Source organism: Tasmannia lanceolata, unplaced genomic scaffold (assembly GCF_043159265.1).
Source record: "Tasmannia lanceolata isolate RefF3 unplaced genomic scaffold, GAP_Taslan_0.1 ptg000008l, whole genome shotgun sequence".
In the NCBI taxonomy this organism is placed as follows: domain Eukaryota; kingdom Viridiplantae; phylum Streptophyta; class Magnoliopsida; order Canellales; family Winteraceae; genus Tasmannia; species Tasmannia lanceolata.
This window is the reverse complement of record NW_027518685.1, coordinates 45,995,990-46,022,047: the sequence shown is the minus strand read 5'-3', so window position 1 is coordinate 46,022,047 and position 26,058 is coordinate 45,995,990. Positions and strand designations below refer to the sequence as shown.

At 40.0% G+C, this 26,058-nt stretch overlaps 1 protein-coding gene across 3 annotated transcripts in view; it reads left to right on the top strand.

Annotated features, from left to right (window-relative positions):
• Window positions 1-7,605: 7,605 nt before the first annotated feature.
• Window positions 7,606-26,058, top strand: part of LOC143885334 (Glycosyl hydrolase family 47 protein) — a 108,058-nt gene continuing 89,605 nt past the window's right edge. For all 3 annotated transcript variants that reach the window (XM_077389464.1, XM_077389463.1, XM_077389462.1), the window contains exons 1-2: window positions 7,606-7,646; window positions 7,735-7,900. In XM_077389464.1, the coding sequence (XP_077245579.1) occupies window positions 7,621-7,646; window positions 7,735-7,900 (192 nt within the window). In that variant the 5' untranslated portion in view covers window positions 7,606-7,620. The remainder of the gene's footprint in view (window positions 7,647-7,734; window positions 7,901-26,058) is intronic.

The following is a 26,058-nucleotide window of genomic DNA, read 5'->3' as shown; positions in this document are numbered from 1 at the left end:
CAAATCGTAATAAAAGTTCATGAAAGTCATACAGTAGTCTAATCTCATGATTATCTTTATTATGTGAAAGTTTGGATTAATTTGAAATTGATATGCTACAAGTTGATGTGTTAATCTATAATCTGATTTAAAATTTGGAAAATCAGAAATTGATATCAAATCTTTATAATAATTCATGAAAATTTTTCACTAAGCTACAATTATCCATATCTTGTTACTGGAAACGTTTTAACTGATTTTGAGTTCGATTGCTTAGGGTTACTGTGTATTCCTAATAATTTGGTCTTAATGATATTAAATCACAATTTAATAGCAAATCAATACAAAAGTCAGTAAAAATCTCCAAAAAACCTTAACTTTTCATCATAAATTCAATCCCTAACTTTTTGAAACAGAAACTTTAGGATTCATAGATTGCCTTTGTAAATTGGCTATGTTGTGAGAATTTAACTGCCGAGATCGTAACCATAATCGTATACTAATTGCGATCGATCCAGCATAATTGAAGTGTGTAAATTATAGTATGATATTGGCTCCGAAGTCCACTGTCCACGGAAATCCTGAGAAATATGCCAGGCAATAAGATACTATAATTTACGTGCAAAATTATACAAGGGTTGAGAGCACGATTCCCTTCCATGGTTGTGATTCGATGTCGAAATTTGTGAACCATAGAGCCTTTGGTAATCCTTAAATGTTTATGAATCGAAAATCCTTGAAATCTGAAATTCATTAACTACAAGAACTTGAATCAATTCATCTCATGTCTTTCGGAACCGTTGGATTACGGTTTCCGTCATAAGAACCATTAGAGCCCTATTTAGGAACACTTACGTCATGTCGTGTCCTAGGTTTTAGGGAGTCCTAGGTGTTAGGGAGTCCTAGAGTTAGGAGTCCAGCCTCATCACGGGCGTTTGCTATAGATAGCAACCGTGCCATAGATCTAGGTTACACTAGTCACCCAATTTTCCCCTAGTACAAACCTAGTTACCTAGGATGTAGGTTAACCTGCATTAGTCTAAGGGACAACTTGCACTTAGATAGGATCATATAGCATCTTAGATGAAGTCCTAGAATAATAAAATCTTCAACTTGAATTAAATAACTTCTCTTAAAACTGTTGAAACAGTCAATCCAGTCTAGATCGGTGTCTTAGATGAGTTAGGCATAAGTAGCTTAGCTTAGGTGCACCGAACTACGTCGACTCTAATCCCAGTGAGGCTTGGGTACGTAGGCAGCTTGGATGTCTGATGGCATACTAATCACGAGTCGGCTCCACAACAAATTGTGGGGTTTTGTATATTAATTTTCTTGTAAATTCTTAATTAAATCACTTAGGACTTTCCATGAAATTAGAATTTTAGGAAAACTTTCACTTAGATTGAATCCAGACAAATTAAAAAATCAAGATACACATTTAGGATTCATATTGAAATTAGATTTTAGGATGCATGCCACTCAGTTCGCACATTAACAGAGAGTTGAATGAGCCATTTAAAATAAATTTAAAAGAGTTAACTTTTGGAATTGAAGACCGATTATCGGGCAGGAATGGTGCATGTGATGGATAATTCCCCATACCTTCCATTCTTGTAACCAGGTAACGAGTCTAGATTTCTGGTTAATTATGAGTCCTAGATCCCACATCCAGGTGGCGACTCTGTCAGTCTCTTTTTGTGGAATTTGGATTGCCTTAGTGATCCCAAGTTCACATAAAAGATGAATTAAAAGCAATAATTAAAATGCACACGCCAATCGCGTGGGTACGAGAGACCAAGAGAGAGCGTGGCGTCTCGCGCCCCACCCCTCTCGCGGGATCGGGTCCCACATCGACAAAACGGAGATAAATCCGAGATACAAGAATAATCATATGATAAAGATGACAGGGTAGACCGCGATCTGGATGATGACCAAGCAAGAGCAAGAGTCATCGACCGGGTCTGAAAGAATGGTAAGACTGAAATAGATAAAGAAACCTTATTCGAAAAGATAAGCCCTAATCTAAGAATAATACATTATATACATATATATATATACACCCTAACCAGGGGCACCAGCCCTAATCTAATCTAACGGAGTCGAGAAAGTCTTGACTCAAGACAGACTGATGAGTGTACTAGGACCGTGTTGTAGCCATGCAAGGTGAGCTACCCTAGTCTACAAATGGGACAAGGCTCCTAACTCTAAGCTTCACATGTGTAAGCAACACACGCTCGTCCCTATATGAACGCAACATGTACATATATAAACACGGGTACTTCCTAATTGGGTTTCACTAAGTCAGTAAGTATATACATAATATATAAAACAAAGTAGGGCTCCGGACTCAATCTATCGGGTACTATGCGTATGAAACATACTTAATATGTATAACTCAAGTGCACCGATCGTTATACATAGTATGTTTCATTGCTCATCGGCTGCTGTAAACACAAGTGCACCGAGTGTTTACGGGTGCAGCGCCGGCGCATAGCTTGGAAATAGATTCAACAGCACCATCAGGGTGTAATAACATCCCAGTCGGGCATGCATTAAATCTATCCCGCGGAGCCAATAATGAAAAACAAAGAAAAACAATGAAAGAAAATAAAAAATATGACGATGCATACTGTGCAGTGTGTGAATCCCTTGTTTTAATTACGCACCTGTCTGGTGCCCCTGGATTCTAACGATAGAGTTCCCATTTAAAATGATTTTAGCTCAAATTTCTCCGAAGTTAGTAAAAATGGCATTTTTATAGAGTTGGGCAATGTTTCAAGAACTCCCCAGCATAGTCGTCAGCCTGTGGACCCCAATCCGAGGGCGGTGAGGGAACGAGTCCCTACATCCCCTAGATCTCCACAATGTGAAGGAGAGCTCTACTAAAGAACTCTTGAAACTGTTGCCACCCTCACAGCACAGCATGAGTGGCGATATAAAAGGAAAGAGATACATCCTGATCCGGAGCCAGGGCTCGAAACCAAGATATATCTAGAAATAACTCAGAGTCGCCATCCATGGATGCGCCATGGAACCAAAACAAATGCTCTGTTTGCAATGGATAACCAGAGATACAAAAGGTCCGTGCCTGATGACGAATGAAGAAGGTCCGAAGAGCGCCCCCAATTCGCCCTAGTGCGAACACTTGATCTATATACCATTTATTATTAACCTCGAAGAGTTTTGGGCAAAAATCATGTGAAATGGGAACAATCCTCAGGAGTCGTCTATCTAAACATGCATTTTCTGAGAATAGAAATAATAAGCATACAAAAAATAAATGGAAGAGGTGCCACCTAAATATTGCTAGGTTATGAGTGACATACCTAACTGGTGTCTAAGTTCTGGTGTCTAAGTTCTAGTGGACCTACACATGCAAGCTACAGCTAAACGTATAGGTCTACACAAGAAAGTAAGAAAACACAACAAAATATACAATATAACAACATAACAAATCCTAAAACTTTAAACAATTTAGCCCGAGTCCTTGGATAGTCTGATGTTCATCCAAAGAAGCCTATGTATCCCCGCCTCCACGAGAATCAAGGCAACGTAGTTCTTCGCGCCTATTCTAAGCTAGGATACTTAAGACACCTAGACCTCTATCTTAGACTCGATCTAAAAGACCGGACTAATTATTAAAGCTTCTTGAATGATTATTTAAATTCCAGTGAATTGTATATTTTAGGACACCCTATATGCCCTAACTAAATGCAGGTTAGCCTTAAGCTAATGCAGGTGGTTCCTACAACCTATGTGTAACTAGGCTGTATGCCCTAAGGAAAACAATAGGTTCACTAACGTATCCAAGATCTAGTCATCAGTCGGCGATGTGAATCGCCAACTGACCGGACGGAGGCGCTCTTAGCTAGGACAAACTCCTAACTCTAACAAAAATACAAACAAGCACATAACAAATCAAATACGAACTCCTAACTCTAAAACTCTCTATCTAGGACAAACTCCTAACTCTAGAGGAAGATCTTTTGAAAACAAGGTTTTAAAGGTTGCTTATTCAAAAAGATTTAAAATGCTATTTACAAAAAAAAAAGTTTAGCTGGACTTGAGATATGGATCCTAAGCTGCACTACGTACCTCGTGAAAGAGGATCAAGCCAACGTAGTTCGAAACGAACTTTCCTAATACGCTATAAAACTCAACACTTTAGATTTTTTTTAAAGGTTTTTGATGTTTTCAAATGTTTTTGAAGTGCTTTTATATTTTTGACGTTTAAAAAAAAAGAAAGTGTGTTAACACCCTTCAGCTAAAGGGGATCCGATAGAAGAGCCTCCTTACCCACCATATCGCGGTAGAGTAATTTAGAGGAAAACGGGATCCTTAAAGCTTAAGGGGAAAGAAATCAAGATAGGGGGGACTAAAATCCCAAAGAAAAGAACAATCTCGAAGAGACGAAAAACAAAACTAACGAGCCCTAATCAATCTCCAAAGGAGACGATATCTAATCTGCGAGGAAAAAAACCTAAACAAACGAGAGATGAAAAGTTTCTAACCCTAAGGATAAACTTCTAAACAAAAGGGACAGACAAAAATCCTATAAGAAGAATTACTAAACAATCAGTCCCTTAGGATATTACCTGAATTGAAAACTAAGTGACTCATATAGAGTCAGTGTTCTGGGATATCAATTACATTGAAAACATGTCACATGTCTGGAACTGCTCTCACAATTAGAATTGATTTCAATCAGGTAACACATCAACAGGTGCCATCCTCACAACATCAATAGTGCCAATATCATTCCTCTATACCTTAAAGAACTGACATCCATGCAACCCTGTATTAGAATTGCATTTCCATTACTACCAAGTCCTAACTGATGCCATAAAGATTTTCAAAAGAAAATTAAAGGAATCATGAAGATGGAAGAGATAATCATGGTTTATGCAGACAATGCCTATACTACCAGAATGAGTTAGAAGTATGGCCACTCCCCTGTTTCAATATCCATACCAAACCCATCCATGCTACTGATCATTCATAAAACCCATTTCATCCCCAAGAACTATGAAAGAACAACTAAACTGATATAGAAAAGAGAATTAAATGCACTCCTCAACACCAACAAGAGAATCTATGGTATTCAACAAATCAAATAATGTTGGATTTTAACGCTTGCAAGGGTTAGAGAGTTACCTGGAAGACTATCCGAAAGGCATAATATGTGAAGATGGAGAAGATGGAAAATCTGCTCAGCCAGAGGAGATAGCGGAGTAGCAACTGTAGGATGTAAGGTTGGAGCGCAGATCTGATGGATTGCGGGTAGATCCAGTGGTCGAGCCTTCCCTATCTCTTTTCTCTGCTACTAATTTTCTCTTTTGATCTCCTCTGTTACAGCCCTAAAAAGTGCAGCAGTGAAGGCGGCAAATAAAGAGCCATTGCCGGATTCTGGTAAAATCCATCGGAGTAGATAACCAAATTCAATCCTCCTCTTCTCTTTTATTTTCTGCTAACGGCTTGGAGGGTATGTGCAAGAGCTTCAACACAGAGCTGCAATGAACATAAAAAAGAAGGCACCGATAGTGATGAAAATGAGGCTAGGAATTCACCGGAACTTTGTCCAGATCTAGCCGGAGAAGAAAGGAAAAGGAAGCTGGGGTTAGGTCTTCACTAGGATTTGGGTTTTGGTAGAGTGGGAATTGAAACAAAAGCTCAAAAAGAGATAGAAAAGAACAGATCTGAATAGAGAAGAAGGATCGTTCGGAATTTTTTTTTTGGCCAGAATCTCACCGGAAAAAATGGAGGAAAGGGCATATCTGCTCGGGGTTAGGGTTTTGAACAGTTCGGCAAAAAATTGTCAGAATCAAAGGGGATTTGGGATAGATCTGAGGAAAAAGGGGGTAGATCTAGAGAATCTCCCAAAAAATGAGCTCCTTCTTCTGCTCTCGCTCTGCTTTCACCGAGGTTTTTAGACGAAGATCTCTCCCCTTCTCAGATCTCAGATCTCAGATCTGAGATCTCTCAACGTGATCGGAGCTCTGACACCATTGCCGGAGGAGAAGAACACCCTCCCTCTCTCTGCAATCTCTCTCTGCAATCCCAGCCCAGATCCCCTTTCTTCTCTCTGATTTTTCTCGGAATTTTCACACGAAAAATAGAAATTGGGGGTTGCAATTGGGAAGGTAGGGTAAAAATGGGTTAGGGTTGACAAGACGATGGCGGTGATGATGGAGGTTGTGAAGGTGGGGGGTGGTCGGAGATCCGGTGGGTTGGAGAAAAGGGTTTCGGATTTATGGGGTAGGAAAAATGGAGAAGATGATGATCGGAGGTGGGAGAAGTTGGAAGAAGAAGAAAAAGGAGAAGAGGAGTCGGGGATTGGGATGGAGAGATGGGGGAGATGGCTAGAGGTTGGACGGATTCCGGCAAGGAATGAGGCCGGAGAAGAGAATCTTCTCCCTCTCGGATCTCCATTGCTGCTCTCTCCCTCTTCTCTGTTTTACGAAAAAATCCCCTTTCTCTTTTCGTTTTTTTTAAAAATATATATATCACTTGAAGGTTGCGGATATTGGCACACCCCAATTGATGGGCCGCACCAAAAGTGATGGGCGCACGAATCGGCTTCGTCTCAGACGAGCTGATTCACCCCCCTTCACATATAAATGATATATTTATCTCCTTCTTTTTTTTCATGGACAGCCCCCCTTTCAGATGAATTACCCTCCTTTTGGTCTGTACTGCGCACATTCTCTCGACTCGTTCACTGAGCAAATGTGCTCGAATCTCGACGAAATTTTACGGAGACTTATGGGAGACCTCAAGCTACTCCAGGGTTCAATTTGGACCCCAGCTCATTGATTTGACGAGGCTTCGCACAAACATAGCGAACTTGGGTCCGGTCAAAATGGGGTGTCTACAGTATCCGCAGCTTTTTGTGTGACAGGTTAGGATTGCAGCAGTCATCCTCTCAAGTTCTACAGCATTGGATAGGGTTTGGGACGGTGATTTGAGATCAGAAGAGAGGGTATTAGAAGAGAAATTGGGGAAATCAAAGAGGTCTAGGTAGGGAAAATCGTGAAGAGAGAGACGTAGAGAAAACATGCCCCCGATAAATCTTGCTTTTGGATTTATTTCTCTGGAGCGAGAAAAAGTCGCTCCAGAAAACATAGCCAAAAGGATGAGTTAGAAAATACATAAAGAATGACATTCTCGCTATTCTTTTGCTAAAAAATTGAAAAATCGTTCCGCAAAATGGGTAAAGAACACACCCTAATAGCCTCTTTTAAAAAGGCATTTTGGTTTTTCTTCACACATGATAAATGATTAATGTTTTATGGTCGATATTTTAGCATTTCATTGTATTTAGTTGTTTAAATATCCTAAAAATAAAGGGCAATGATAAATTCACACCTTTTGTAGTATAATTCGCACCCATGTAACGTGAATTGACGTAAAAATTGTTGAAGTCTTCCGCATGCGCTCCTTTAAAGTGGGGCGAATTATCATACATTTGGTGCGAATTTAGCATCGCCCAAAATAAAAGGGCGAGTTATGCAGGCGTATTGAGCACCCTTGCCCCCTTCCGTCTTAAAAGGGAGCTGCTAGGAAAACCAGATTGCGTTTTGAAAACAAAGACAAACTCCATTGTTGTGACACATGCTCAGGAAGACAAGGGGTTGAGCTCAAATGCCCCCATTGCAAAAAATCGACTGGTATTTCATTTTCGTCTTTATTTTAAAAACGAAATCCCGTTTTGGAAGTGTTTTCCACGAATAGCTTTTTCTCTCTTCTTTAAACAAGGACTCGGAGGAGCGAAATAGATAGAGATAGAGATCTCGGGCGGAGGTCAGAAATGGCGAAACCCTTTCTCATAATCCTCTTCTTCTTCTCCTTCTTTGCCATTAACCCTCAGAAAGCTCTAGCAGAGGGCGTAACTCCTTCAGAGGCAAAGGAGCTCCGAGACGAGGTATGTCATATTTAAACATCTGCACATGAAATTCCACCGCTTTTGAACTGAATTCGGCTCCGATTATTATTTTTTGTAAATTAGACTGTTTTAATGAGATATATCGATATGAATTATGAGAGACTTGAACTGGCCGTTCGGATACATGGATTGTAAAATCTAGGGTTTTACGAGCTAAAACCTAGATTTTATAAGCTAAATCTGGATCTTACAATCCGAAAAGTGCACAATCCATGTTTTAGCTAATAAAGTCCACGTTTTTGCTTATAAAATCGAAGTTTTAGCTTGTAAAATTTTGGATTATACAATCCTGGATTTTAGGTTTGGATTTTGGATTCAAAGGTGGTAATATTTCATGGAAAAACTCGACCTAATTGGTTTTGCAGAATCCAGAAATAATGTAACCCATGAAATCCTGGATTTTACGAGCTAGAACTTGATTTTATAAGCTAAATCTGGATTTTACAATCCTAATAGTGCACAATCCATGTCTTAGCTAATAAAATCCATGTTTTAGCTTATAAAATCGAGGTTTTAGCTTGTAAAATCTTGGATTTTACAATCCTGGATTTTAGGTTTGGATTTTGGATTTTGGATTTAAAGGTGCTAATCTTTCATGGGAAATCTCAGCCTATGTGCTTTTGCAGAATCCAGAAATAATGCAACCCTTTCTCTTCCACTAAATTAATAGTCAGGAAAAAGAAGATAACTTAAAAGAAACTGTTGTGTCAGGAAACATGGTATTTATACTTATTGATGGAGCACCGCTCTATCGAATAAAATAAAAGAGATAAAAAGAAGAAGAATAGAGGAAGAAGAAATGTTAATTCGAGGAAACTTAAACCTCCAATTGATATTGATAATTTTTCAATGATCTTCTCTTACAACCAAGTCTTTATCTATATTAATTTTACACTAATCAACTCCCTAAATCAAGCAATTACAGAACATAATTATTCTCTAAATCAAGCAATTACAGCAATGCTTTTTTTATTTGGAAACTGATGAGTTACAGAAATAAACTATTTTAGGAAGGATTCTAACATCCTCCTTCCTTATTTTCAACCGTGTCCTCAAGGTTGATTGAGCGCGAAATCAGGGAAACGTTCCTTTAAGGTTTGAAAATTCTCCCACGTTGCTTCCTCCGCTGGTAAGTTGGCCCATTGATTCAACACTTCTGTGATGGCTCGATTACCCTGCTTGATTATTTTGCGATCCAAGATAGCATGGGACTGGAATTGAATTTTTTCTCCCTTCTCATTGGTAGTAGGCAATTGGCTTTGAGATTTGACATGATCCCCAACTTTCTCTTTAGGCATGACACAAGGAAAACCGGGTGTATTTTGGAATTAGGAGGAAGTTCCAACTTGTAAGCAACTGTCCCAATGCGTTAAAGCACCTGAAACAGTCCATAAAATGGAGGAGAGAGTTTCATAGATGCCCGAACCGCCACTGATGCTTGTCGGTATGGCCGCAAACGTAGATATACCCAATCTCCAACTTGGAATTCTCGTTCTGATCGATGCTTATCTGCCTGGTGCTTCATTCTTGCCTGTGCTTGGTGGAGATTATTTCAAAGAATTTCTAGCACCCGATCTCGATCCCTTAATTCATAGCCCACTTGATGCACCTTGGTAGACCCATGAGTGTAAGATGTGATGAGTGGTGGGGAGCGACTATAAACAATTTCAAAAGTTGTTTTCTTTGTTGATGAGTGATACATTGTGTTGTAGCACCACTCAGCTCAAGGCACCCATTGCTTCAGTTTATCACTTGTAAAGCACCTCAAGTAGTATGCTGACCACCGCTGTCTGACTGTCTGTTTGTGGGTGGTATGGAGTACTCATCTTTAGTTCGGTTCCTTGCAGCTTAAAGAATTCTTGTCAAAAGTGACTAATAAAAGTTGGGTCGCGATCACTAACAATGGATTGCGGCATCCCATGCAATTTAAAAATATTTTCAATGAACAATTGGGCAACAATCGCCGTCATATATAGATGGGATAGCGGGCAGAAATGAGCATACTAGCACTCTTTCCTTGTGAGTGAGGCAACCCATCTATGAAATCCATGGAAATATCTGCCCAAATTTGGGTGGGAATGGGCAATGGCCATAGTAATCCTGGATTTGCGACAGTTTCCCCTTTGTTTCTCTGCACACATCACATTCTTCCACAACCCGTTTGATATCCTTCTCCATGCCATGCCAATAAAAAGCCTGAGCAACACGTATGTAAGTGCGTAGAAATCCCGAGTAACCCGCACTAGGAGGCGAATGGAGTTCATTCAGGATCAAGGCCTTTTGGGCATAGTGGGCCACTAAAACAATTCGACCCTTGTGCCGAAGGTTTAATGCATCCCATGTGTAGTGTGGGTTGAAACTTGGGTCTTGTTGTAGCCGTTGAATCAATGCATGAATATCATTGTCTTTTGCCCATTTCCTCGTATGTTGTCAAGGCCACTAAATATCGTAAATGACATGGCTTCGATCTCTGCATTCTCCTACATTCTTGAAAGTGCATCTGCTGCTACATTCTCCTTCCCTTTCTTGTAAACGATTTCAAAATCATACCCCAATAATTTTAAAACCTACTTTTGTTGCTCTGTAGATGAAATTCGCTGCTCCAAAATATACTTTATCCTCATATGATCGGTTCTGATCTGAAAAATGTCGCCCAAGTAGATATGACCTCCATTATGTCACCGCATGAATAATAGCCATCTTCTCCGTATCATACACCGACATGGCTTGATGCCCTATGGTGTCAAGAGCTGTTGAAGAATAAGGTATTCTATTTGAGTTGTGAACCACTTCTTTCGATTCGTCGGTGTTTCCTTCCCGCGATTATCCGCCGTTGTGTTGGCGAGATAAAGCCTTGCTCATGTAAGCTAAGGGCCTTCCCTCTTGCATTAGTACTCCTCATACTCCAATTCCACATGCGTCACATTCCACCATAAACAACTTGTGGACGTCAGGTAAGGCTCGGACCGGAGTGGATGACATTGCCTTCTTCAATTTGGTGAAAGCCTCATCAGCAAATTGGCTCCATTTGAAAGCATCTTTGCATAGTAGTTCTGTCAACGGTGCACTAATTTTTCCATAGTCTTGGATGAACTTGCGGTAATAGCCTGTCAGTCCAAGGAAACCTCGTAGCCCCTTTATGTTGTTTGGCATTGGCCATTCTACCATGGCTTTCACCTTTGATGGGTCGGTTGACACTCCTTCCTTTGAGAGTGATCAAGGTATTCAACCTCAGTGCTTCCAAAGCTGCATTTCGACTTAACAAACAAGGAATGCTCTCTTAAAATGGTTAGAGTAATTCTCATATGATGTAAATGTTCATCCCACGATGTACTAAATATGAGAATGTCATCAAAGAATACCAGGATGAACTTACGCAGATATGGATGATAGATGTCATTCATTAAGCTCTAAAAGGTTGATGGAGCATTAGATAACCCGGACGACATTACCAGGAATTCATAATGGCCATCATGGGTTCTGAAAGCCGTCTTGGGTATGTCGGCTTCATGGACATGAATTTGATGGTACCCCGATCGTAGATCCAATTTCGAGAAATATTGGGCCCCACCAATTTCAGCAAGCAACTCCTCAACTACCAGAGTGGAGGAAGAGTATATTAGTACCTATTTATATGAATAAATGGGATATCCAGAGTTACACCAATTACCAAGGAATTAAGCTAATGAGTCACACCATGAAGCTTTGGGAGAGGGTAATTGAGCATAGACTAAGAAGAGAGACTAAGGGTGTGTTCTTTAACCATTCTCGTAATTCTCATTCTGGAGATCATAATGAATTCTTATTCTTTAGAGTTCTTCCAGAATTAGAATCACGTTCTTAAACTCAATTTTCATATTTCTAATTACTATCCATTCCCCACTCTGTTTGATCTTTTTTTGTTTCATCACAAGGAATCTCCTGCCTCATTTCATTAGGAAAAATCAATAACAAGCAGAGTTGTGATTCCCTCTGTTTGGGTACATATGTTCATGAGAAAAATTGACTCACAAAATGGGTAACCGTAGGAATCACACTTCTCCAAAATGGATGACCTAATTTGGGGGAAAGAAGGCAAGGGTCGATGGCTTGGATGTGGATGGAATTCTGTCAATAGAGCCTGATTTATATGCTTCAGGGGGCTTGCTTTGTGCAAGATTTGATATGTAATTATAGCAACAGTTGTGAGGGTGCTTGCCATTATTCTGTAAGCCTAAATTAGCTTCTTGTCTATCCACAGATGAAGCCTCTAATCCGGGCAACTGCTCAACCGTTCAAGAGTGAAAATTGTTTCTCTGGCTCCGATTGCCGGCAAGGGCTTCTCCGATTGCCGAGATCGAGGTCCAGAAAGAGGGGCAACGGTTGTAGTGACGGGTTAGAGAGATTGGAGAAGCGGGACGGATTAGGGTTTCTAGAGAAGGGGATTTGCAAGAAATTTCATGAAGCAGCCATGGATTTTCTCATTGAAGAGAAACAACAAATGGAGTTAATAGGGTTTTCTTTCTGAAGTAAGGGACGAAGGGAAGATAGTGCAGTTCTCATTATTTGTTGTCGAAAGTGCGTAGGGCAAGAGAGACCTGAGAAATCGTTTCGTATTCTTGGAAGCGACAAAATGTCGCTCCATAAAATCAGAACTGTCGCTCCACAAAATGTCGCTCCATAGATGGTCGAGATATAGTTAAAAGAACATGATTCTTTCGCTGTTTCCATTCTTTAGAGTGAAAAATAATAAAAATCACTCCCTCGAAAAGTTAAAGAACGCACCCTAAGGTGTCAGAGAATCAGTTTGGTTTCATGCCCGGACGATCAACTGTGGAAGCTATCTTCTTGATTAGGCGGTTAATGGAGAGATTTAGAGAAAATAAAAAGGACCTTCATATAGTTTTCATTGACTTGGAGAAAGCGTATGATAGGGTTCCTAGGAGTGTTATGTGGTGGGCCCTTGAAAGGAAAAAAGTGCCTACTAAATATGTTGATATGATTAAGGATATGTATGATGGAGCAGTAAGTAGTGTCAGAACTACGGATGTCACATCTAGTGAGTTTCCAATTACAATAGGACCGCACCAAGGAGCAGCTCTAAGCCCTTATCTTTTTACTCTAGTTATGGATGAACTTACGGAGGGTATCCAGGGCGAGGTGTCATAGTGTATGTTATTTGCAAATGACATAGTATTAATTGACGAAACCAAAGCAGGAGTTAATGCTAAGTTAGAGTTATGGAGAACTACTTTGGAATCCAAAGGTTACAGACTGAGCAGGACTATGACAGAGTATATGGAGTGCAACTTTAGTAATTAAGGAGGTAGGGCGAGGATGTAGTAAATATGACTGGACAGGAGGTACCTAAGAGGGATATCTTTCGCTACCTTCGTTCAATCCTACATAAGGAAGGAGGGATTGAAGATGATGTTTTTTTTTTGAAATAGCTTGAAGAGGATGTTAACCACATAATAAGAGCAGGTTGGTTGAAGTGGAAGCATGCTTCAGAAGTTCTATGGGACCGTAAAATACCTACCAAGTTGAAGGGAAAGTTTTATAAGACAGCTGTGAGGCCAGCCATGCTGTACGACTCAGAATGGGCCACCAAGAAGCAGCATGTGCATAAGATGAGTGTAGTGGAGATGCGAATGCTTAGATAGATGTGCGGCCACACAAGGTTAGATCGAATTAAAAATGAAGACATCCGTAAAAAGGTGGGGGTGGCACCAATTGAGGAGAAGATGAGAGAGCACCGCTTAAGATGGTTTGGGCATATCCAACGTAGGCCTTTGGTTGCTCAAGTGAGAAGAAGTGACTTGTGCCATATTGCTGGAGTAAAAAGAGGTAGGGGCAGACCGAAAACAACTTGGGTAGGAACAGTGAGGAAAGACTTGAGGGCTAGGAATATAACAGAGAACATGACCTTGGATATGATAGAATGGAAGAAATTGATCCATGTAGATGAACCCAACTAGTGTCAGGATTAGACTTAGTCCAAACTGGGTAGATCCTTTCACCTTCTTCATGAAATTTTTTTAAAGGATTCATTAGCCGACCCCAACTAGTTTGGGACAAAGGCTTAGTTGAGTTGAGTTGAGTTCATCAACTACCGGAATAGGATTCTTATCCTTGATAGTTATCCGATTCAACACACGATAGTTGACATTTGACACACATCCTCCACAACCCATCTTTTTTGTGAACTAGTAGAACTGGTGAAGAGAAAGGACTGACACTTGGCCGAACAATCCTCGTCTCTACCATCTCCCAGACTATCTTCTCAATCTCAGCCTTCTGTACATATGGATAACAATAAGGCCTCACATTCGCATGACCACTATCAGGAAGCAATGGTATTTTATGATCACGCAAACGTTTAGGTGGCAACCCCTTTGGTTCTTCAAAGACGTCCGAAAATTCTGTCAATAAGGACTCAATATCAGGAGTTTCATGAGAGCTGATTTCCCTTACCTCTACCTTCTGTAACTGTGCTAGAAAGACTCCGTGCTCCTGTAACATCTTCTCTATACGGTGGGCACTAGCAGTTGTCACATTAACCCACTTCTGCCTTTGATAGTTATTGGCTTTCCATTCACCATGAAATGCATAAAAAGCTTTGAAAAATTCCTAGCTGATATCCCCTAGAGTGTGCGATCACTGTGCCCCCAGGACCATATCACATCCATCCAAGGGAAGGAGGAATAAATTTGTGACGAATGCATGATCTAGTACTGCGATTTTGACATCAGAACATTTGCCTCCATTGGTTGTGGATCTTGTAAGCGGAATTGGAGTAGGAGTATAGATGCAAGAGGGAAGGCCTTTAGCTAAGAAGCACGGGTACGGGTACGCGGTACGGGTACGACACGACACGGGTACGTGATTTTCCAAAAAACCCGGGTGCGGATACGTTCAGGTACGTTAAATATAATAATATTTATTATTATTTTATTATATATTTATAAAAATTAAAAACAATTAAAGAACAATCAAATTACAATTAACATCACCAAAATAGCAAAATCTAATATTACTCCATATTTCATAAGTTCCAACTTTAAGTACAAGATGTTACGATTGCATCATTCATTAGATACAATGTCCGTCGCCTTATCTCCAATATCATCATCTACATCATCGGTAAAAACAACGGCTTCCAAATCGCTCATCGAGTGAAAGGCTAGCAACTTCAAGCACCCCAACATCCTCAAAAGAGTCAAATGAATCTCCACCTATGTCCCACATCTTCGTCTCTCCCTGTGCATACTGTGGAGATCGTCTTGATAGAAGACGAAGATTACTATGAACAAAAACCAAGTCCTGAGCCCGTTGTGGAGTTATCTTGTTCCTTCTCAAAGAATGCACAAAGGAGTAAGTGCTCCAATTCCTCTCGGCACAAGATGAAGACGAAGGCTGCATAAGAAGCTTCAAAGCTAAGCTTTGAAGCATAGCACACGTACCGTGGACAGCCCACCAATCGTGAGGCTCTAAAGTAGTTCGGTCATTAATGGAATCAACGTCATTGAATAATCCAGACTTCATAAAGAAGTAGGCAAACTCCACATTAGCCTTCGTGCGATCTGCTGAATTGGGAAAGTACCTTTTGAGGCACTTTACCCTCTCTGCATAAATCTCTGTATCCTTATGTGGAGGAACACGATTTGAACCGGCACTAAGCCATTCTTCGCTGTAATACCTTCAAGAATAGAAAAAATAATTTAGTTTCATGTTAAAAGTAGGAAATAAAGTTCACAATGAACATAACTATTAATCTAAATAAAATTTGAAGTCACCTAACCTTGGATTCAATGAATGAGCCAAGCAATGAAGCGAAGTGTTGCTCTTGTTCCAACGATCAAAAAGAATTTCTTGCACCACTTCATAAAAGCTAGACTCTTCTTCTTTTCTCTTTGCTTCCTTCCTATAGATTGCCGTCGTCACTTTCTCAATCATCGTGTTCCATATATCATAAACCAAATGAAGACAAGGCTTATCCGTGTCACACTCTCTTAGCATGTCATACATAGGAGATGTAAAAGAGAGTATGTAATCGATAGAATCCCACCAAATGTCATCAAACACCTTCTCTTTCACAAACTTTGCTTTTCCTACATCATCATCTCGATAGCAATTCCATTTGTCACTAATCACCATCGATTGTAGACCTTGCTTTAAGAGTTTAAATCTCTTAAGCATCATAATAACACTCGCAAAGCGAGTCTCGGTAACGGAAAGCAACTTCAAACTATTGAAGTCGTTGAATATGGCCAATCTCATCGAATGATTCATGATGAAATTCTTCACTAGCATGACATCTCCCGCAATATCCGAGATCCAACTACATTCTCCATAGGCAATTTGATTTACTTCCACATTCTTTGCCACACAAATGTTCTTCAAAGCAAGATTGAGTGTGTGCACCACACACGGGGTCCAAAATATGGAAGGAAATTGAGCTTCAACAAGTTGTCCGGCCGCCTTGCAATTTGGAGCATTATCGGTAACTACCTGGACAACCTTATCATGTCCAACCTCATTAATGACTTCCTTCAATAAGTTAGCAATGAAATGCTTGTATTTTGTCTCCCCCGAACAATCTATCGCCTTAAGAAACATAGCTCTACCTTCTGATACCACCATGAAGTTAATGAGAGGCCTCCTCTGTGAGTCGCTCCATCCATCACTAACAATGCTCACGCCTTTCTCCCTCCACGTGTCTCTAATAGGTTGCAACAACCTATCAATATTAGCCCTCTCTCTTTGAAGTAGAGTTGTGCTAAGCAAGTTGTACCCCGGAGGCAAATAACCCGAAAGTGCATTGTTGGCGACAAAAGTGTAAGAACTAGCATAGTATGGGTTTCTTGCTAGGTGAAAGGGCAAGCCACCGAAGTAAAACATCCTAGCAATCTCGGCATGTAGTTGATCACGGGCCGCCATGTTGAAAGCTTTTTCAAGTGCACTCACATTTCCACTTGTCTTTCTCTTCTTCAAATCATAACTTGGAGCCACAAACATACTTGTGCAACCCAATGATCCAGTACTCAACGATGGCGGCAATGTCACTTTCTTGGGAGCATTTTGCTTTATAATCTCCTTGGCCTCTTCCTCCATCCTTTGCATAGCAACTAGATCACTCGTCTTCACTTTAGGACATGCTCCGATTCCTTGTCCGGCTATCTTTAACAAGTGTGCCCTAACCCTTGTGTACAAGCTACTAAAATTCTTCTGACAATAATTGCACTGCCACTTCACATTCCCTCCACCTTTAGGATCTTTATCAAATCTCGACACATGCTTCCACAAAGGCTTCGAGACATCTTCATCGGTAGGAGGTGTCACACTAGCACCGGATGAAGACATTCTTAAATCTATTAAAAGAACAATGAACAGATTATTGGAATAAAATATACAACAAATTATTGAATAGATATATAATAAAATATCTATTCAATGAACAATGAACAGACTATCACAGTATAAAAATAGACTATCACAGTATAAAAATATCAAATGAACAGGGCCTAAATGTGAGCCCCGAACAGATTATTGGACTCAAAATTAAACAAAATTTTAAATCCAATAATCAGTTTTGGACTGTCAATCGGTTGACACAATCCCAAATGAACATTTAGGCCCTTTTAATTTTGGATTTTTGCACTTCTCAGACCAACTTAAGTCCAAAGCTGATTATTGCATTGAAAATTACAAAATCCAAAACAAATAGGGCCTAATAATCTGTTTTGTACTAAATCAATTTTCAAAATCGAAAAAAAAACAGAGAGAGAGAGAGAGAGAGAGAGAGAGAGAGAGAGAGAGAGTAGCATAGAATTCTGAGCTCCCTCTCATTTGAATCCATATCAAATGAACAGGACGTAAATGTAATTCTGAGCTCCAAACAGATTATTGGACTCAAAATTAAACAAAATTTTGAATCCAATAATCAGTTTTGGACTCTCAACAGGTATTACACCCCAAAAACAGATTATTGCACCCAAAAAACAAATAGACAAACAATTAGTTTTGAATCCAACAGATTATTGCACCAAAAATAGCATTTACGCCCTGTTTGTTTCGGATTTTGAGAACAGATTGTGAGTCCGAAGCTGATTCTTGGACTCAAAATTAGACTCAACAGATTGTGAGTCCAAAAATCTGCTTTGGACTCACAATCTGTCCTCAAAATCCAAAAGAAAGAGGGCTCAATAATCTGTTTTTGGACTCAAAATTGATTCACAAAATCCCCAAAAAAATAGACTCACAAAATCCCAAAAAAAAAAAGAGAGACAGAGATACACAGAGAGAGAGAGAGGCAGAGAGAGAGAGTGACAGAGAGAGACAGAGGCCGAGAGAGAGAGAGAGAGGCTGAGAGAGAGAGAGAGGGAAACAAAGAGATAGGCTGAGAGAGAGAGACGGAGAGAGAGAGAGGCTGAGAGAGAGAGACGGAGAGAGACAGAGAGAGGCTGAGAGAGAGAGAGAATCATAGAGAGAGAGAGAGGTGATAGGGAGTGAAGATTACCGTTAAGGTTTGCCGGAGGGGAGGGACCTCGCCAGAGTGGAGGAAATCTCGTCGGAGAAGAGGGATTTAGGGTTTGAGAGAGGGAGAGAAAAACGAGTGGCGAGAAATGATCGGGGTTTTTCCCCTTTATTTGTTTTTATAAACACCCCCCCCATATGTTATAAACACATCCCCTTAAGTTGCTAAAACAAACCCTCTTTCTTTAAAAAACCCACCAAACGTGTCAGGTATGCGTGGGAGCGCACCCGCGACGCACTCGACACGCACACAGACTTAAAATTTGGGGTTTTTTTTTTTAAATATAGGGTGCGTACCCGGGACGTACCCGAGGCGTACCTGAACGTACCCGCACCCCATACGTGTGGGGTACGGGTACGGGACCCCCGGGAGAGTACCCGTGCTTCATTGGCCTTTAGCTTACACGGGCAAAGCTTTATCTCGCCAACATCAAGCCATGTCGTTGTATGATAAGGAGATGCTGTCTATTATTCATGCGGTGACAAAATGGAGCCCATATCTACTTGGTCGACATTTTCAGATCAGAACTGATCACAGGAGTATAAAATATATTTTGGAGCAGCGAATTTCATCTATGGAGCAACAAAAGTGGGTTTCAAAATTATTGGGGTATGATTTTGAATTCGTTTACAAGAAAGGGAAGGAGAATGTAGCAACAGATGCACTTTCAAGAATGTATGAGAATGCAGAGATTGCAGCCATGTCACTTCCGATATTTTAGTGGCCTTGACGACATACGGAGGGAATGGGCACAAGACAATGATATTCAGGCATTGATTCAGCGGCTATAACTAGACCCAAGTTCCAACCCACACTACACATGGGATGTATTAGACCTTCGGCACAAGGGTCGAATTGTTTTACCCGCCCACTCTGCCCAAAAGGCCTTGATCTTGAATGAACTCCACTCGTCTCCTAGTGTGGGTCACTCGGGATTTCTACGCACTTACAAACATGTTGCTCAGGCTTTTTATTGGCGTGGCATAAAGAAGGATATCAAATGGTTTGTTTAAGAATGTGATGTGTGCCAGAGAAACAAAGGGGAAACTATTGCAAATCCAGGATTACTACAGCCATTGCCCATTCCCACCCAAATTTGGGCAGATATTTCCATGGACTTCATAGATGGGTTGCCTCACTGACAAGGAAAGAGTGTCATACTCGTGTTGGTAGACCGACTTACTAAGTATGTTCATTTCTGCCAGCTGCCCCATCCATATACGGCAGCGATTATTGCCCAGTTGTTCATTGAAAATATTTTTAAATTGCAAGGGATGCCGCAATCCATTGTTAGTGATCGTGATTGAACTTTTGTTAGTCACTTTTGGTAAGAATTCTTTAAGCTGCAAGGAACCGAGCTAAAGATTAGTACTTCATACCAACCACAAACATACGGTCAGACAGAGATGGTCAACATGTGCTTAGAAAACTACTTGAGGTGTTTTACAAGTGATAGACCGAAGCAATGGGTCCGTTGGCTGCCTTGGGCTGAGTGGTTGGGCAACTCAATGTATCACTCATCAACAAACAAAACACCTTTTGAAATTGTTTATGGTCGCTCCCCGCCACTCATCACATCTTAGACTCATGAGTCTACCAAGGTGCATCAAGTGGACTGTGAGTTAAGGGATCGAGATCGCATGCTAGAAATTCTTCGAAATAATCTCCACAAAGCACATGCGAGAATGAAGCACCAGACGGATAAACATCGATTAGAACGAGAATTCCAAGTTGGAGATTGGGTATATCTATGTTTGCAGCCATACAGTCAAGCATCAGTGGCGTTTCGAGCATTTATGAAACTCTCTCATCGATTTATGGACCGTTTCAGGTACTTCAACGCTCTGGGACAGTTGCTTACAAGTTGGAACTTCCTCTTCATTCCAAAATACCCCTGGTTTTTCATGTGTCATGCCTAAAGAGAAAGTTGGGGGATCATGCCAAATCTCAAAGCCAATTGCCTACTACCAATGAGAAGGGAGAAATTCAATTACAGCCCCACGCTATCTTGGATCATAAAATGATCAAGTAGGGTAATCGAGTCATCACAGAAGTGTTGGTTCAATGGGCCAACTTACCAGCGGAGGATGCAACGTGGGGGAATTTTCAGACCTAAAGGGAACGTTTCCCTGATTTCGTGCTCAATCAACCTTGAGGACAAGGTTGAAAATAAGGGAAGGAGATGTTAGAAACCTTCCTAAAATAGTTTATTTCCGTATTTCATCAGTTTCCCAATAAAAAGAGCATTGCTGTAATTACTTGATTTAGGGAATAATTATGCTACTGTATTTGCTTGATTTAGGGAGTTGATTAGGCTAGAATTAGTATAAAGAAAGACTTGGCTGTAAGAGAAGATCATTGAAAAGTTATCAATATCAATTGAAGGTTTGGGTGTCCTCGAATTAACCTGTCTTCTTGCTCTATTCTTCTTCTTTTTATCTCTTTTATTTTATTCGATAGAGCGGTGATCTATGATCTGGTATCAGAGCAAGGTTCTCGTGCATGCCTACTACACGTGCACAGAAGAAAAAATAATTTTGCTGTAACCATGTCTTCCTTGCCTTCCAATCAAAGGATCGAAGATAACCATCTCGCTGATCCGCAATTAGAAGCAAGGTTTGCTGCTCAAGATCGCTAGATTGGAGGTCTTAAGGGAGTATATAACGACTTTGGCAGCCCAAAACACGAAGAATATTGAAGCTTTAACCAAGCAGATCTTGTCGATTGCTGGTCCTTAAGATTTCACTGCTGAAAAAAAGACCCTGAGATCGTATCTGGGTCCATTAATGACGCGGGAGGACATTACGTTGGTGGAGTCAATCATCATGGTCGTTGATTAAGCAATCGGGACAGTCATGAACATGGTATGACAGGAGATCGGATGCAAAATTTTCCATTCGCGAAGGTTGAGTTCCACGTTGGGGAGGTGACGATCCAACGGGATGGATATCAAGAGCGGAAAAATATTTTCGCTTCCATCGCATAGCTGATAATATGAAGGTGGAAATTGCTTCCATCAATTTCGACAGTGATGCCATCGAGTGGTATGATTGGTACGAATCAAGCCACAGAGTGCCCGCTCTATCGAATAAAATAAAAGAGATAAAAAGAAGAAGAATAGAGGAAGAAGACATGGTAATTAGAGGAAACCCAAACCTCCAATTGGTATTGATAACTTTTCAATGATCTTCTCTTACAGCCAAGTCTTTCTTTATACTAATTCTAGCCTAATCAACTCCCTAAATCAAGCAAATACAGTAGCATAATTATTCCCTAAATCAAGTAATTACAGCAATGCTCTTTTTATTGGGAAACTGATGAAATACGGAAATAAACTATTTTAGGAAGGTTTCTAACATCCCCTTCCCTTATTTTCAACCTTGTCCTCAAGGTTGATTGAGCACCAAATCAGGGAAACGTTCTCTTAAGGTCTGAAAATTCCCCCACGTTGCATCCTCCTCTAGTAAGTTAGCCCATTGAAGCAACACTTCTGTGATAGCTCGATTACCCTACTTGATCATTCTATGATCCAAGATAGCGTGGGACTATAATTGAATTTCTCCCTTCTCATTGGTAGTAGGCAATTGGCTTTGAGATTTGGCATGATCCCCCAACTTTCTCTTTAGGCATGACACATGGAAAACTAAGTGTATTTTGGAATCAAGAGGAAGTTCCAACTTGTAAGCAACTGTCCCAAAGCGTTGAAGTACCTGAAACGGTCCATAAATCGAGGAGAGAGTTTCATAAATGCTCGAACCGCCACTGATGCTTGACTGTATGGCTGCAAACATAGATATACCCAATCTCCAACTTGGAATTCTCGTTCTGATCGATGTTTATCCGTCTGGTGCTTCATTCTCGCATGTGCTTTGTGGAGATTATTTCGAAAAATTTCTAGCATGCGATCTCGATCCCTTAACTCACAGTCCACTTGATGCACCTTGGTAGACCCATGAGTGTAAGATGTGATGAGTGGCGGGGAGCGACCATAAACAATTTTAAAAGGTGTTTTGTTTGTTGATGAGTGATATATTGTGTTGTCCAACTACTCAGCCCTAGGCAGCCAACGGACCCATTGCTTCGGTTTATCACTTGTAAAACACCTAAAGTAGTTTTCTAAGCACATGTTGACCATCTCTGTCTGACCGTATGTTTGTGGGTGGTATAAAGTACTCATCTTTAGCTCGGTTCCTTGCAGCTAAAAGTGACTAACAAAAGTTTGATCGCGATCACTAGCAATGGATTGCGGCATCCCTTGCAATTTAAAAATATTTTCAATGAACAACTGGGCAACAATCGCTGCCGTATATGGATGGGACAACTGGCAGAAATGAGCATACTTAGTAAGTCGGTCTACCAACACAAGTATGGCACTCTTTCCTTCTCGGTGAGGCAACCCATCTATGAAGTCCATTGAAATATCTGCCCAAATTTAGGTGGGAATGGGCAATGGCTGTAGTAATCCTGGATTTGCAATAGTTTTCCCTTTGTTTCTCTGGCACACATCACATTCTTCCACAAACCGTTTGATACCCTTCTTTATGCCACGCCAATAAAAAGCCTGAGCAACACGTTTGTAAGTGCGTAGAAATCCCAAGTGACTCATACTAGGAGACGAATGGAGTTCATTCAGGATCAAGGCCTTTTGGGCAGAGTAGGCGGGTAAAACAATTCGACGCTTGTGCCGAAGGTCTAATACATCCCATGTGTAGTGTGGGTTGGAACTTGAGTCTAGTTGTAGCCGCTGAATCAATGCTTGAATATCATTGTCTTGTGCCCATTCCCTCCGTATGCCGTCAAGGCCACTAAAATATCGGAAGTGACATGGCTGCAATCTCTCCATTCTCATACATTCTTGAAAGTGCATTCTCATACAAGGGATTCTTCTCCTGAAATTTAAAACCATGATTCATTCGGACCTCAATGCTGAATATTATTGTTCATCGGTTTTATATTTTTGAGATTGCTTGGCGTTGTAGGCATTGTTGAGTAGGCACAAAGTACTTCTCTGGGCTTCAAGGGTAAGAAATAAGGATTTACATTTTTGTTTGCCAGGATTCATGTGAGCCTTAGGAAGAGGGGGATTCCCTTGGTTGGAAGGATGGAGGGTGTTGATGCAAATAAGTTGGATAGATGGTGGTGAAAGTTTTCTACCAGGCATGTGATGGGCCTCTCTTATAGGAACATGTAGTACATTTGGTAGCTTGGTTGTGAGCTTTGGGTTTGGAGGAAAGATGGCATTTGAAATGGTTCAGGGGAAGTGTTCCTATATTTTAAAGTTCGGTTTGGAGTAGGTGTGGGTAATGTGAGCCAGGTGTGATTGCAGTTGGATTTTTAATTTGGAGTGCTGCTTTTGGAGGTTTATTTGCCAGTATATCTAGACTGGTGGTGGACGAAAATTCATCAGTGGAAGCATACATGTGGATCCTTTGTTAATTGGGCTTAGACCAGTGTTATCAAAACCATGTATGGATCCTTTCCACTAATTTTAATGATTCAATTTATAGAAATAGTTGAAAAACTAACTCAAACAGATGGGAAAATTCTTTTTTAGAAATGGAAACTTTTCAATTCCAATATGACGAGAATAGACAGGGAAATGGAGTGGAGGAGAAAAGGGAGAAAAATATTGGAAGGTAAGAAAAGAAAGAAAAAAAAAAGGGTATCTACTTCATCTTCTTTGTAATTTCTGTTTTATGCTCCTTGCCCCATCAATTGATTGGGAGAGAAATTTGCTTTTTTAGGTAGAGATATCCCTGCTTTCACATCCCAAGCCCAACAACACAATTGTTAGGGGCATGCTCTACCACTTTGCTAATAGGCCCGCAAACCTTCCACTAGGAGACCCACTATGCCACAAGTTGGAGAAAGCCCATCCCTCTTTTTTTATTCTAACCTCATATTACAATACTAAAGAGGCATGGGGGCGATATATGATTCTTTGAAACCCTTGAAAGTGCTTAAATATTTTCTAATTTTAAAATGAGAACATCTAAATAATGCTGCCAGTAAAGTGATGTTAGAATGATCACATTGTTCTCCAATCTTGCGTGAAATACCGTCATCATGTATCATCCAACATTTCACTAAAATATGGCATCAATCTCCCATCCTAGCTGAAACCTGCCCTAAACCAATTTGTGAGGCATTACAGTCAACTTCAAATACTTTGTTGAAGTTGAGATAGGCCAAACTAGGTTCTTCAATCATCTTCTTCACCAATTTGAAACTCGCCTTTGCTACATAGCTTCCACTCAAGCTTTTCATTTAATCAGTCCCTAGTTAGAGCAATTACAAAATGAGCCCAAACCATGAAAGGAAACCATGCATTTTTCTCATGGTCTTCGGCGTTGGCCGTTTTACCACACTTTGATTTCATCAACTTGAATCACATCTTTTGTTACAGTACACTCCAAGGATAAGTTTTGGGGTCATTAAAAAAAACTTTTTGAGGTTTGCATAAGACCCTTTTTGAAAAGACGTAAAACTCAAAAAGATGCTGAAATGTTCATCTTTCATGCGATTACAATTAAAAATATCATCAAAATATACCAACACAAATTGCCAAGAAGGGCTTCTAGACTTGGATCATTAAGCACATAAAAAATATTAGGAGCATCCGATAGGCATCACTAACCACTCATCTAAGTCCTATTCCTTACCAAACTCAACTCATAATCATAAACAAACAGGTGCAGAAATTCAATTCAATTGGAACTCCTAAACTCGGGAAACTAGAAATAGTAAACTAACCACATTAGAAATCCCACAAGGATATTGCTCCTAAAATTAACTACAAATTGCCTAAAAACCTTAGAATTAAAGAAAGAATGCATTTCAGAATCCATTAAAAAAAAAATGCATTTCAGAATCCAACATGGTTACAGTGTTGAATTCAGCTAGACCAAAAAAGTAAGATTCATAATTCCTGCAAGTTTTATTAATTAAATTTATAAATAAATATTTAAAAATTAGTAAAAAAATATACCATGGAAAGTTAAGCAAGTGGAACTATAAATATTTATTCATTCAAACTAAATAACTTATAAAGAAAATAAGCAATTAAGCAAAACTGCAATACATATAAATACACTAGAGTTCAGTTCATTAATTCAAAATTTTATAAATTATAAAAATAATAACATACCATGTTAATTGTGACTGTAGACTTGTCAAGCAGTTGCTGATTGTACCTCCACTATAAAAGCCAAAATACTTCTATTGGTAAAAAAAAAAAAAAGGGCGGCCCAGTGCACGAGGCTCCCGTCATTGTGGGGTCTAGGAAAAAAATTCCTATAAACATATTAACAGTAAAGGATATAATTATAACTTGAAGCACACAATTTTAAATTGTTACTATGTCTCAAAAAAAAAAAGCTCAATTACTGCTCTTGTAAAAAAATTCCATATGAAATAACATACTAATGGCCAAAATCACCAACCACGACAAAAAAACGTTGATGTAGCATGGATGGTTTGTCACTCGACTATATTCGGAAAGAGGCTCTCCAAGCATCTCTCATGAATAATCAACAGTCTACCCACATGGGGAGGCTCCTACTTTTCATTTCCACCTCCCTCAAATACATCAAACTGATATTATGAGGGTCTGTTTGAATGT